At 38.1% G+C, this 12148-nt stretch overlaps 1 protein-coding gene across 8 annotated transcripts in view; it reads left to right on the plus strand.

The window, feature by feature from the left end:
• Nucleotides 1–12148, plus strand: part of RIC8B (RIC8 guanine nucleotide exchange factor B) — a 100607-nt gene that overhangs the window by 63261 nt on the left and 25198 nt on the right. For all 8 annotated transcript variants that reach the window (XR_009494567.1, XR_806804.4, XR_806806.4 and 5 more), the window contains exon 8: nt 10154–10298. Coding sequence is in view for 5 of the 8 variants with exons in the window: in XM_002687663.6 (XP_002687709.2) it covers nt 10154–10298 (145 nt within the window). In the remaining 3 variants the exon portion in view is untranslated. The remainder of the gene's footprint in view (nt 1–10153; nt 10299–12148) is intronic.

The raw sequence follows: 12148 nt of genomic DNA on the forward strand, positions 1-12148 counted from the left end.
ATGTGGATGTTTTTTAAATAAATACACACTGTAGTACTACATGATCCATGATAGGTTAGATCCACAGTTGGTTGGGTCTGTGGATGTGGAACCACAGACACAGAAAGCAGACTATAAAATTACATCCACATTTTCAGCTGCATGAAGGGTGGACATCCCTAACCCTAGGATTCTTTAAGGGCCAACTCTGTATGTCTTATCTGTTCTTCTGTTGATGAACACTTAGCTTGTTTCCATTTCTTGGCTATTGTGAAAAATGCTGCCATGAACATGGGAGCTGAGATATCTCTTAGTTACTGACTTCATTTCCTTTGAATATACTTCCAGAAGTGGCATGCTGGATTATATTACGGTTCTATATTTAATTTTTTAGTAACCTCCATTACTGTTTTCTGTAGTTGTTCTTCAGTCACTAAGTCATGTCCAACTCTCTGTGACTTCACAGACTGCAGCACGCCAGGCTTTCCTGTCCTTCATAATCTCTCGGAGTTTGTTCAGATTCAAATCCATTGAGTCTGTGAAGCTGTCTAACCATCCTCTGCTGCCCTCTTCTTTTGCCTTCAGTCTTTCCCAGCATCAGGGTCTTTTCCAGTGAGTCAGCTGTTTGCATCAGGTGGCCAAAGTATTGGCACTTCAGCTTCAGCATCAGTCCTTCCAGTGAATACTCAGGATTGATTTCCTTTAAGATTGACTGGTTTGATCTCCTTGCACTTCAAAGGACTCTCAAGAGTCTTCTCCAGCACCATAATTCATAAACATCAATTCTTTGGTTCTCAGCCTTCTTTGTGGTCCAGCTCTCATATCTGTACATGACTCTTGGAATAGCAGCTAGTAGCTACACCAATTTCCATTCCCACCAACAGTGTAAAAGGGTTTTGTCTTTGCCGCATCCCTCCACATCCCTGTATCTCTTGTTTTTTATAAAAGCCATTCTAATAGATGTGAGGTGATCTTTCATTGTGTTTTCATTGCATTTTCCCCGATGATTAGTGACATTGAACACCTTTTCATGTACCTGTTGGGCATCTGTATGCCTTTGGAAAAGTGTCTATTCAGGTCCTTTGCCTAACTTTTAATTGAATTGTTTGGGAACTTTTGTTATTGAGTTGCATTCATTGAATTCTTTTTTTTTTTTTTTCTGACTGATACAACCACTTAAGTTACTGCTAAGATAGTATATTAATGAGATCAATATCACTATAGTGATAATAAACACAACTATTGAGGTATCATGTGTCAAACATTCTAAGCCATAATCTCATTTCATTCTCATAAGGACTCTAAAGTAAATATTATTATTATTTCAATGTCATAAATGAGGCAAGGGTTTTATCCAAGGTCATGCAGTTGCTTAAAGCTAAGCCTGAATTTGAGTCCTATCTTTCCATTCTGCCATGTTTCCTCTCATAATACAATTGACCCATAATGCACAAATGAACAACATGGGTTTGAACTGCTGTCCATGGTCCACTTATATGCAGATAAATATATACTACAGTACTGTGCAAGCCACAGTTTAACTCACAGATGGGGAACTGCAATTATGGAGGGCCAACTATAAGGTTATGGGAGGACTTTCAACTGCTTGGAGGGCCATCATCCCTAATACCTGTGTTGTTCAAGGGTCACCAGTAATTATCCTCAACCATTCTCATAGACTAGCTCATTTAACATTTGCTGTTTTAAGCAGTTCAATTATTTCTATGAAGAAAGATCCCACATCTTGAAATTAAGTGATTGGAATAGCACCTTGCATTTAGCAGTCTGTAAGAACTTGCTGAATTCAATCAAGTTTTCTGAGATCAGAAATTAGCTGTTTTTCAAGTATAATTGTGTGTGTGTGTGTATACACATAAATCTAAACCACACATGTATGTATTCATTAAAAAATGTTTATCAAAATATAATGTTTATCAAAATCTTATCCACTTGTTACCTCTAAGTAGTAGAATGCCTGGAGATTTTCTTTTAGTTCTCTGTATTTTATAGTTTTCTGCAATGAGTATGCTTTCTTGTGTACTTATGAAGTTTTTAAGAGGGGAAAAATGAAGTTTATTTTATCTGTAATTAATATCTAAATATATACATTACATATCTAAATACATATATTACCTAAATATATAAATTACATTTCTAAATATATATCTAAATAATTTTATAAATCTAAATATAGTTCAGTTCAGTTGCTCAGTCATGTCTGTTTGTGACCCCATGGACTGCAGCACGCCAGGCTTCCCTGTCCATCACCAACTCCCAGAGCTTATTCAAACTCATGTCCATAGAGTCAGTGATACCATCCAACCATCTTATCCTCTCTTGTCCCCTTCTCCTCCCGCCTTCAATCTTTCCCAGCATCAGGGTCTTTTCCAATGAGTCAGTTCTTCGCATCAGGTGGCCAAAGTATTGGAGTTTCAGTTTCAGCATCAGTCCTTCCAATGAACATTCAGGACTGATCTCCTTTAGGATGGACTGGTTGGATCTCCTTGCAGTCCAAGGGACTCTCAAGAGTCTCCTCCAACATCACAGTTCAAAAGCATCAATTCTTTGGTGCTCAGCTTTCTTTATAGTCCAATTCTCACATCCATATACGACTACTGCAAAAACCATAGCTTTGACTAGACGGTCCTTTGTTGGCAAAGTAATGTCTCTGCTTTTTAATATGCTGTTTAGGTTGGTCATAACTTTTCTCCCAAGGAGCAAGCATCTTTTATATATAAATGTATATATATAAATATAATCAATCACGTCACGTATGTGTTAGTGTTATAACACATATGGTATATACATTTAAAATGAATTTGTTAATTGTTTTTTATTTGAAATGGTTAACTTTGTTCCCCCAGGACCCCGTATTCGAGGTTTCATAGTCCTAACTTTGAGCCCCAAACGCATGTTAGCAAAACTTTATCTTTTTCATTTGGTCTTTAACAATTATTTATATTCATCTGCTTTTCCTTCCAGTTAGACTTTAATAGTAAAAGTATTCTTCTGGAATACAAATTTGCTTATTCAAATTTTGAGTACTTTTTGAGGTCGACCCTGGGAATACAAAGGTATACATGATAAACAAGGTCTCTGCCCTCATATTATTTACCTTATCAAGGATTACAAATTCAGATGCCTACAAAATTAATAAAGTAAGTCAAATGGATAGAACATGAGATGATCAATGAAACCTGACACTTAGCTAATTGTTGGGGAGATAGTGGGTTGGGAGTGGAGGAGCAAGGGGAATGTGGGGGACTAGAAACGGGACCTTGCTGCTATTTAGCTCCAGCTGATTGTTACCATGAAGGGACATGTGGTCAGTGTTACCAAATCATCCAGATTTTTCAAGAGAAGCCAGGACTCTGGGTTTTTACATAAAATTCCTCAGTTTTTAAATGCTGTCAACTAATTCTAATTTAAAATTCTAATTCTAATTTAAAACCACCAAAAAGTTTGTAGTCCATATTCAACTTATAAGTCATCATAAGATTTTGGAGCTTGGGTTGGGTTTGGAGGCAGATTATATCACAATAAAATAAATTTAAAATAATTTATCAGAGTGATTAAACTTCCCTCTTAAAGATGAATGTCTTTAAGCTGAGTTTGAAAGTTAAAGTACCTTGATCCAGGCACAGAGGTCAGACCAGTAAGTATAAACAGCACAAAGCAGTCAAATTGGGTTAGGAACAGAGATGAGATTAAGAATGAAAACTGAAACAGAGCGAGATACAAATGCAAAACTATGGAAGATTTGGTACAGAAACAGCTCTCCAAGTGTCCTCTGTGCCAGGCTAAACGTATCTCACAACTAACAGCTGCCTCTTTGTTGAGCCCTAACAAAACTACATTTTTATTACCTCTTCTGCCAATTATGTACTTTATACAGGGGCCCTAAAACAAGCCTCACATAGTTTAATAAAGAAAATAATTTGTAAAACAAGCCTTTGTGGGGTATTTCCCCCCTTCCCAAACTCCTCCTTTTAACACATTTATTAATTCTCAGCATGTGTTAGGCACTGTGGTAGGGCAGAGGCTGAATTGCAGAGATAAATAAGGCTTAAACTCTCTCAGCACATAGCCCCACACCTTTATACACTTTACTTTTGTCTCGTTTACTTCAGTCACAGTAATAGGAGTGTCAGTGGCACCCCACTCCAGTACTCTTGCCTGGAAAATCCCATGGACGGAGGAGCCTGGTGGGCTGCCGTCTATGGGGTCGCACAGAGTCGGACACGACTGAAGCGACTTCACTTTCACTTTTCACTTTCATGCATTGGAAAAGGAAATGGCAACCCACTCCAGTGTTCTTGCCTGGAGAATCCCAGGGATGGGGGAACCTGGTGGGCCGCTGTCTATGTGGTTGCACAGAGTCGGACACGACTGAAGCAACTTAGCAGCAGCAGCAGCAGCTTGAAACCAAGCAGTCTCCCTCTCCTGATGATCTTTTCTCTTCTTGTCTTCTCAAAAGCTTTGCTCCATCAAGTGTTAACCCTTTGTTCCTTTATTAACTCTTCCTAATTTGTTCATCTTTTCAGTATCCTTATTACCCACTCAGACTTCAACTTGCAGCAAGTAAGGCATTTCCACCATTCCCTACTTCCCAGATTCCACTGAAAATGCTTTCAGTAAGGTCACAAAGTCACAAAGAAAGTGTTAGAAAGTGTTAGTTGCTCAGTCCTGAGACCCCTGTGGACTGTAGCCCTCCAGGCTCCTCTGTCCATGGGATTTTCCAGGCAAGAATACTGCAGTGGGTTACTATTTCCTTCTCCAAGGGATCTTCACAACCCAGGGATCAAACCCTGGTCATCTGCATTGCAGGCAGATTCTTTACCATCTGAGCCATAAGGGAAGCCACAACTAATTTTCAAAAGGAATGGATAGTTTTTAGTCTTTATCTTAATAGCATCTTTCTTTTGTAACAGTTGATACTGTTGACCATTGTCTGTCTCTACTACAACACACTCCTAGATTTCCTTTGACCCACCTCTCTGTTCATTCTTTTCAGTCTGATTTGTTCAATCCTATCTTTGTCCACATCTAATTGCTATCTTTCTCTAAAGTTCTCATCTGGCCCCATCCTCACTTTATCTTGCTTCCTGAGCAGTATTATCCCCTCCCTTGGCTTCTGCTTCAGCCTATTTGAGGGGGATTTCCAAATCTGCATCCCTCTTAATAAACTATTAAAATAATACTATCCCTCTGTTTCTGGTCAGGTTTTCTTCATTCTTTCTTACACACGGCTGAGAGAGAGACTGTTCTAGAGTACACTTATCCTATTGGCATTCCCCCTTATAAAACTTTCAATGACTCTCTGTCACCTCCATGATAAAATACAAATTTTACCTCCATGGCCTACCTTTATAGTGTAAATATACTAAATCTACTCCCTAAATCTACTCCCTACCCTACACTTTTTGCTTAATCATACTAAAGACTTCTTTATTCTTGTCTGATTATACTGCACTGTTCCTTGGCTCATCTCCATGGCTTGGCAGATGCTGTTCCTTTTGCATGGAATGCTTCTTCCATCCTTGTTAGCATAGTAAGCTTTTTGTATTCTTGAAGATCATAATCTTCATCTATGTCATCTGTATGAAGATCATCCAATGAAGAGTTCATCATTCTCTGCTTTGTACCATTTTTACTTATTCTTCTCTCTTTTTAAAATACTTCTGACGTTTGTTATATTATAACTTTTTGTTAAACTTTTATTCTAGACATTGAGTTTCTTTAGGTTAGATATCTTATCTTCTTCACCTTTGGTTCCCCAGTGTTTAACAGAGTACCTTACAGGTAGTAGGTACACCATAAATGTTTAATGAAAGACCAAACATTAATGCTGTCTATGAATTCAGTGGTGAATACACTGTCTTATGAACTTTTTCATATAAAGGAATAATTATAATATTATTGTATAATAATTATTAATTACTATACAATTATTATACAATTATTGTATAATAATTGTAATAATTGTAATATACTTTGGTAAGCACCATAAGAGAAGAATGTGCCAGATATGGCAGCAACCTGGAAGAGGAAATGATTGGTTGGTGTGGAAAAGGTCAGAGAAAGTCTTCATCCAAGAGAAAAGAGAAGTGGGAAGAAGCCTTGTTATGTACAGAAAAGAGACTAGTTCAAAGTGTGAGGAATCTGCATTGCATAGGAGCAGTAGGAAATGAGTTTAGGAAAGAAGGCAGAGGCAAGAAAATGATCCCTCTAGGCCCTGTTTCAGAATTTGAGCTTTAGCCTTTGTGGGAGGTTTTGGAGGTTTTATCCAGAAAGGTGCTTATGTCATACTTTTGCTTTACAAGGATATAAGGGAGTTGTGTGTAACCAGGAGAGGAGCGGGTGTGAGATTGGAAGTACAGAGACTAGTCAGAGGAAGCTTCTAGTACGGTATTTCAAAAAGTCACAGCATTAACTGAATTCCTTTCAGCACTAACTGAAAGGAAAAGTACTGTAAATCCTTCTGTATGTAACAGAGAGTGGAAATGGTTTCTGGTAGAATCTGGTTGTGCTCTTCTTTCTCCTCAGTAAAAGAGCAAAGCCTTTTTTTTTTTGTTAGTCAAGTGTGATAAAACCCATGCTTTGTATAAGCAGTAATGCCATTACTACCAGTGCAGTTCTGACTTTGCCATGTGCTGCTGTGGTTGCTTTCCTCTTCATAATGCCCTCTAGCATCTTGATAAAATCATGGTGAAATCTTTCTTGTCATTTGTTTCATTTCTTTAGCAGTTTCATCTAAGTGCATGGATGAGTACTGTGACAAAGACAAAAACATTTGTTGTGTTTCTTTTTTTTTTTCTTTTAAGGACCACTCAGGAGATCTTTTGTTTGCCTTAACAGCTCATCTTAACATCCAAATTCAGTCCATTTTCCTTTTACTACTTTCCCAATATCAAATAGGATGTTATAGAGAATATTCAAAAATAGACTAAAAAGTAATTAGAAACACTCCACTAGATATCAGTAATATAAATCAGAACTTCACAAAGAAAATGCCTCCTCACTGTGTGGTTTTTGTAGTTCATTTGTCTCCCCTTCCCAACGCCAATTTTTAAGTGTCTATCTTATTAGCAAATGTTCATTTGATTTTTAAATTATTGGCTATAGCCTTATCTACTGTTATGAAAGCAAGGTGTGTCTGAAACAGTCTTTGTAACCCAAACTATCACAGAGTTGACACAGAAGGTTTGTTCCAGTGAATGAACAGTAAGCACAATTTTCATAAAAGTGCTAGGAATTTTTACCATTCACTAGCTTCCAGGAGGATTTTCTACATAAGAAAGCAGGTTATTTAGTGTTCTCTTGACTTCTTTTTAACCTATTTTGGCCTTTCATAAACTACATTCTTAAACTATTTTAATGTTTAGCCACTGTAGGTGGTTATTTAAATTTTGTCTTTTTAAATTATTTTTTAGTATATTAAACTATTCATAGCATCTCAATTTAGACTTTCACAGTTTTGGAACTGCTAAATATCCGTATTTGTTTAAAAATATATCTTATCCAAAAACTTGCAATGAGAGTGTCATTATTAATGTGGGTTCAGATATACGATCCTTCAGCCTTAGTGACTTTGTGTCTGACCATGTCTAGGGTCATGAATATTAGGAATATTTGTATACACTGTTTATTCACTTCCCTTAATAACCATTAGGGCTTCCCAGGTGGTGCAGTGGTAAAGAATCTCTCTGCCAGTGCAGGAGACACAAGAGACATGGGTTCAATCCCTGTATGAGGAAGATCCCCTGGAGCAGGAAATGACAACCCACTCCAGTATTCTTGGCTGGAAAATTCCATGGACAGAGGAACCTGGCAGGGTACAGTCCATGGGGTCACAAAGAGTTGGACATGACTGAGCGTGCACATATAATAATCCATTAAGAATCCATTAATTTATCTAAATCACTCCATCTTGTGGAAGAACTGATGGAAAGAGAGAGCATATCAGATTTATTCAGAGGGCTTTCAAATTATACCACCATGATCCTTCATTAAATTCTAATGATTCTACCCAGCATCCATTGAGAATTAGTACCAAAGAGACCATAGTTACCAATAGGTTTTAATGTAGAAAATAGTTTATAAAGTGACTAGTGTAAAACTTTATTTAATCTACTTACATTATTAATCCATATTTCCTTTTGCATAAATTTCACTAGTTTCTGAGTCCCTTGAAAGCAGACTTCCCTTTACTTGCTCTCAAACTACCTATTTTCAGTGTCAAGGGAGATACTCTGTCATTCAAGTATTTGAAAATTTAATGAACAATTCTACCCTGGACTGTTCATCCTACATCCTCTCCGTGCCCTTCATGGTACAGTGCAATGGTGGATCAAGAAGTTTTGCAAAGAAGACAAGAGCCTTGAGGGTGAGCGTAGTGACTGGCCATTGGGAGTAGACAGTGACCAACTGAGAGCAATCATTGAAGCTGATCCCCTTACAACCACACGAGAAGTTGCCCAAGAACTCAACGTCGACCATTCTACAGTCATTCAGCATTCGAAGCAAATTGGAAAGATGAAAAAGCTAAGTGGGTGCCTTATGAGCTGACTGGAAAAAAAGAAAAAACATCATTTTGAAGTGTCGTCTTTTATTCTACACAGCAACAAACTATTCTTCAATCGGATTGTAATATGTGACGAAAAGTGGATTTTATATGACAACTAGTGACCACCAGCTCAGTGGTTAGACTGAGAAGAAGCTCCAAACCACTTCCCAAAGCCAAATGTGCACCAAAAAATTGTCATGGTCACTGTTTGGTGGTCTGCTGCCCATCTGATCTACTGCAACTTTCTGAATCCTGGCAAAATCATAACATCTGAAAAGTATGCTCAGCAGATCAGTGAGATGCACTGAAAACAGCAACATCTGCAGCCAGCATAGGTCAACGGAATGGGCCCAGTTCTTATCCATGACAGCGCCTGACCACATGGTTGCACAACCAATGCTTCAAAAGTTGAACGAATTGAACTATGAAGCTTTGCCTCATCTGCCATATTCACCTGACCTCTCACCAGCCAACTACCACTTCAATCATTTCAACAACTATTTGCAAGGAAAAATGCTTCCACAACCAGCAGGAGGCAGAAAATGCTTTCCAAGAGTTTGTGGAATCCTGAAGCATGGATTTTTACACTATAAGAATAAACAGACTTACTTTTTGTTGGCAAGATGTGTTGATGGTAGTGGTTCCTATTTTGATTAATAAGGATGCATTTGAGCCTAGTTATGATGATTTAAAATTCACTGTCTGAAACAGCAGTTATTTTTGTACCAACCTAATACCAGATACTTTTCTAAGCACCTTGCATGTATTAATCTGTGAGGTAGGTATTATTCCAGTTCTCTATATCTGAAAACTGGAGTAAAGAACTGCAAAATAATTTACCTAAGGTCCACCTGCTAATAAATGGTAGAGCCATCACTAAGGTCCAGCAGTTCCTGGCCTTATACTCACTGGGTATAATGTGCTTCCATACTTTTTCTGATTTCTTTGAAAAAGCAATAACTTAGCCTATTCTGTTTACATTTGCTAATATCCTTAGGTTTTTTTGGACTTCCGTTGTGGCTCAGCTGGTAAAGAATCCACCTGCAATGTGGGAGACCTGGGTTGGGAAGATCCCTTGAAGAAGGGAAAGGCTACCCACTCCTGTATTCTGGCCTGGAGAATTCCATAGACTGTATAGTCCATGGGGTCACAAACTTTCACCTAGGTTTTGTTATTCCTTATTATCTTAATATCCCTCCAGTTCCTACAGAAGCAAATAAGAAAGATTTTATATTATATGCTATATTGGTAAAATCCCAGTCTGGCTTGCATTAACTCTAATCATCATTTCTCTGAAACTGAATAAAGAGAACAATTTTGTGATCAAAACCTTAAAACATCACCCTTACCAATGGCCTGGCAGTCACAGAAGCCCCACTCCTGCCACAGAGTGTATTCAAAACAGCTCTATTTGAATTTCTGATACCTTAAAAAAGGGTTTTGGTCCTCAGAACATATAGGATTACTACTACCACACTTTGACAACCTCTCAACTTTTAAGATTTACTACCATGGCATGTATGTCCAGCTTCCCTGTGTTGGTGAGTCGTTGGTGATAACAGTGAGCACTCAAGGATTCCTGTCTAAAAACCTGTTCTGTTTTTGCAGTGGATAGTCTCCTGAAATACACTGGCTATGGGAATGCTGCAGGACTGTTGGCGGCCAGGGGCCTCTTGGCTGGAGGAAGAGGAGATAATTGGTACTCAGAGGACGAGGACACAGACACTGAAGAATACAAAAATGCAAAACCAAAGTATAGTATCACATTTCTTTTCACCTAACTTTGTCTGCCTTTGGATTGGTTATTTGCCTTTCACTTCCTTTGTCTTTCATTTCTCTTCTTTTGTGGATTTGGAAGCTTTCTGTTTAATACTGTTTTAGAGGCAGTTGCATAGCTAGTGCCTTAGAGAATGACTTCAAGTGATTGAGGAAGGATAATACTGCAAGAAATGTTTTGCTGCATGATGCTTTTAACATGCTCATCATCCTCTCCTAAGTATTAAGAGAGGTAGTGTTTTTCGACGTCTCCTGTCACATACTTAAAGGATATTGTTGCTTATTTTGTGCTCTCCTTTCCATAAGTTGAGATTTTATAAGGTATAACCAAGACCAAGTATTTAAGTTGGCTATCTGATGCTTCAGTCTTTCTCAGAAATCTAAATGTAGGTTCCATACATTCTGATCTTTCCTCTTGTGTGAAAGCCTTTATAAGTCAATCAAGTAAAGCCACAAGGCACATTACTAGCCAAAGGAAAGAAATCTGGCTCTGTGGTAAATTTTAATTAAGCAACTAGGGAACTATCTTTTAGCAGAGGCATTAGTCCACTGGGTAGGCAAGCCAGAGACTCTTATCAAGTTTTCCTTGACTCATTGGTTGTAAGTCAAAGACACTAGTTGTCTCTCATCCTGAAACGAACCACCTCTACTCTCTTCTACCCACTTCCCATCCTTTTCATCCCCCTCTCAACTCCAATCCCAGCTAAATTTCTTAGTTTCTACTTATTAGGAGTTATTTGAGCTCAGTTTTTTGGTTTGCATTACTGAATGTTAAAAGGGTATGCCCTGCCCTATCAATGATGACATCGACATATGCTCTTTTCTACCCACAGTCTTCTAGAGTGTGATGTGGGTCACGTAGTAGTAGATCGAGGCTGGAAAAATGATTATCTGCAAGATACAGCCCATTTTTAAAAGTGTAGATTGTGCCTTGTTGAAGTGACAATAATGGGTTGTCAGAAGGTAAAAAAGATCACTCCCTAGTTTGATGTAGTTTCAAAACCAAAATCATTGCCAAAGCCAATGTAAAAGAAACAAAAAAATATCCTTCCCTAATCAGACAAGACTTATAGGGCCTGTATTCTAAGCAAATCAGGTCTGAGTAGGTGGTGTTACTTGTGGCATCCCCAGATCTTTCAGCCTTGGTAAGATCTTACAGAGTGTGTCCCAGAAGAAAAAGGCTTTGGGGGAAAAAAAGCTAGCAGTGACTGTAAGCGTTAAATTCTTAAGACTGACACCATTTAGATGTTATAAATTGGGCGTCTCTATCAGATATTTGAAGCTAAGGTAGAAAAATAATATATTAATCTTTGCATAATTATAGAAGTCATCATTCTAAATTATTCTTGCTAGCTCTTGACTTTTTTCATTTCATAAACTGTATTTCCATATTAGTTTGATATCCTCTATTTGAGACATTAAAATATACCACTTAAAGAGTCTCATATTTTTAAATTAAGGAAGAAATTACGTTAAGCATTCAGTGTGTCCCAGGGTATGTGGACACAGTCAGCTAACATAGGAAATTCTTGAGTACTCATGAATGGTTGACATCATTGCATCTCAGTGTGTATTTTTTAATTTGTTTGGTGGATGACTTCTAAAATGGCATTGATCGTATATCAAGCAGGGCTTCCCTGGTGGCTAAGACAGTAAAGAATCTGCCTGCAATGCAGGAGACCCGGGTTCTACCCCTGGGTTGGAGAGATACCTTAGAGAAGGAAATGGCTACCCACTCCAGTATTCTTGCCTGTAGAATTCCATGGACAGAAGAGCCTGATTGGCTACAGTCCATGGGGTTACAAAGAGTCAGACATGACTGAGTGA

Source organism: Bos taurus, chromosome 5 (assembly GCF_002263795.3).
Source record: "Bos taurus isolate L1 Dominette 01449 registration number 42190680 breed Hereford chromosome 5, ARS-UCD2.0, whole genome shotgun sequence".
NCBI lineage: Eukaryota > Metazoa > Chordata > Mammalia > Artiodactyla > Bovidae > Bos > Bos taurus.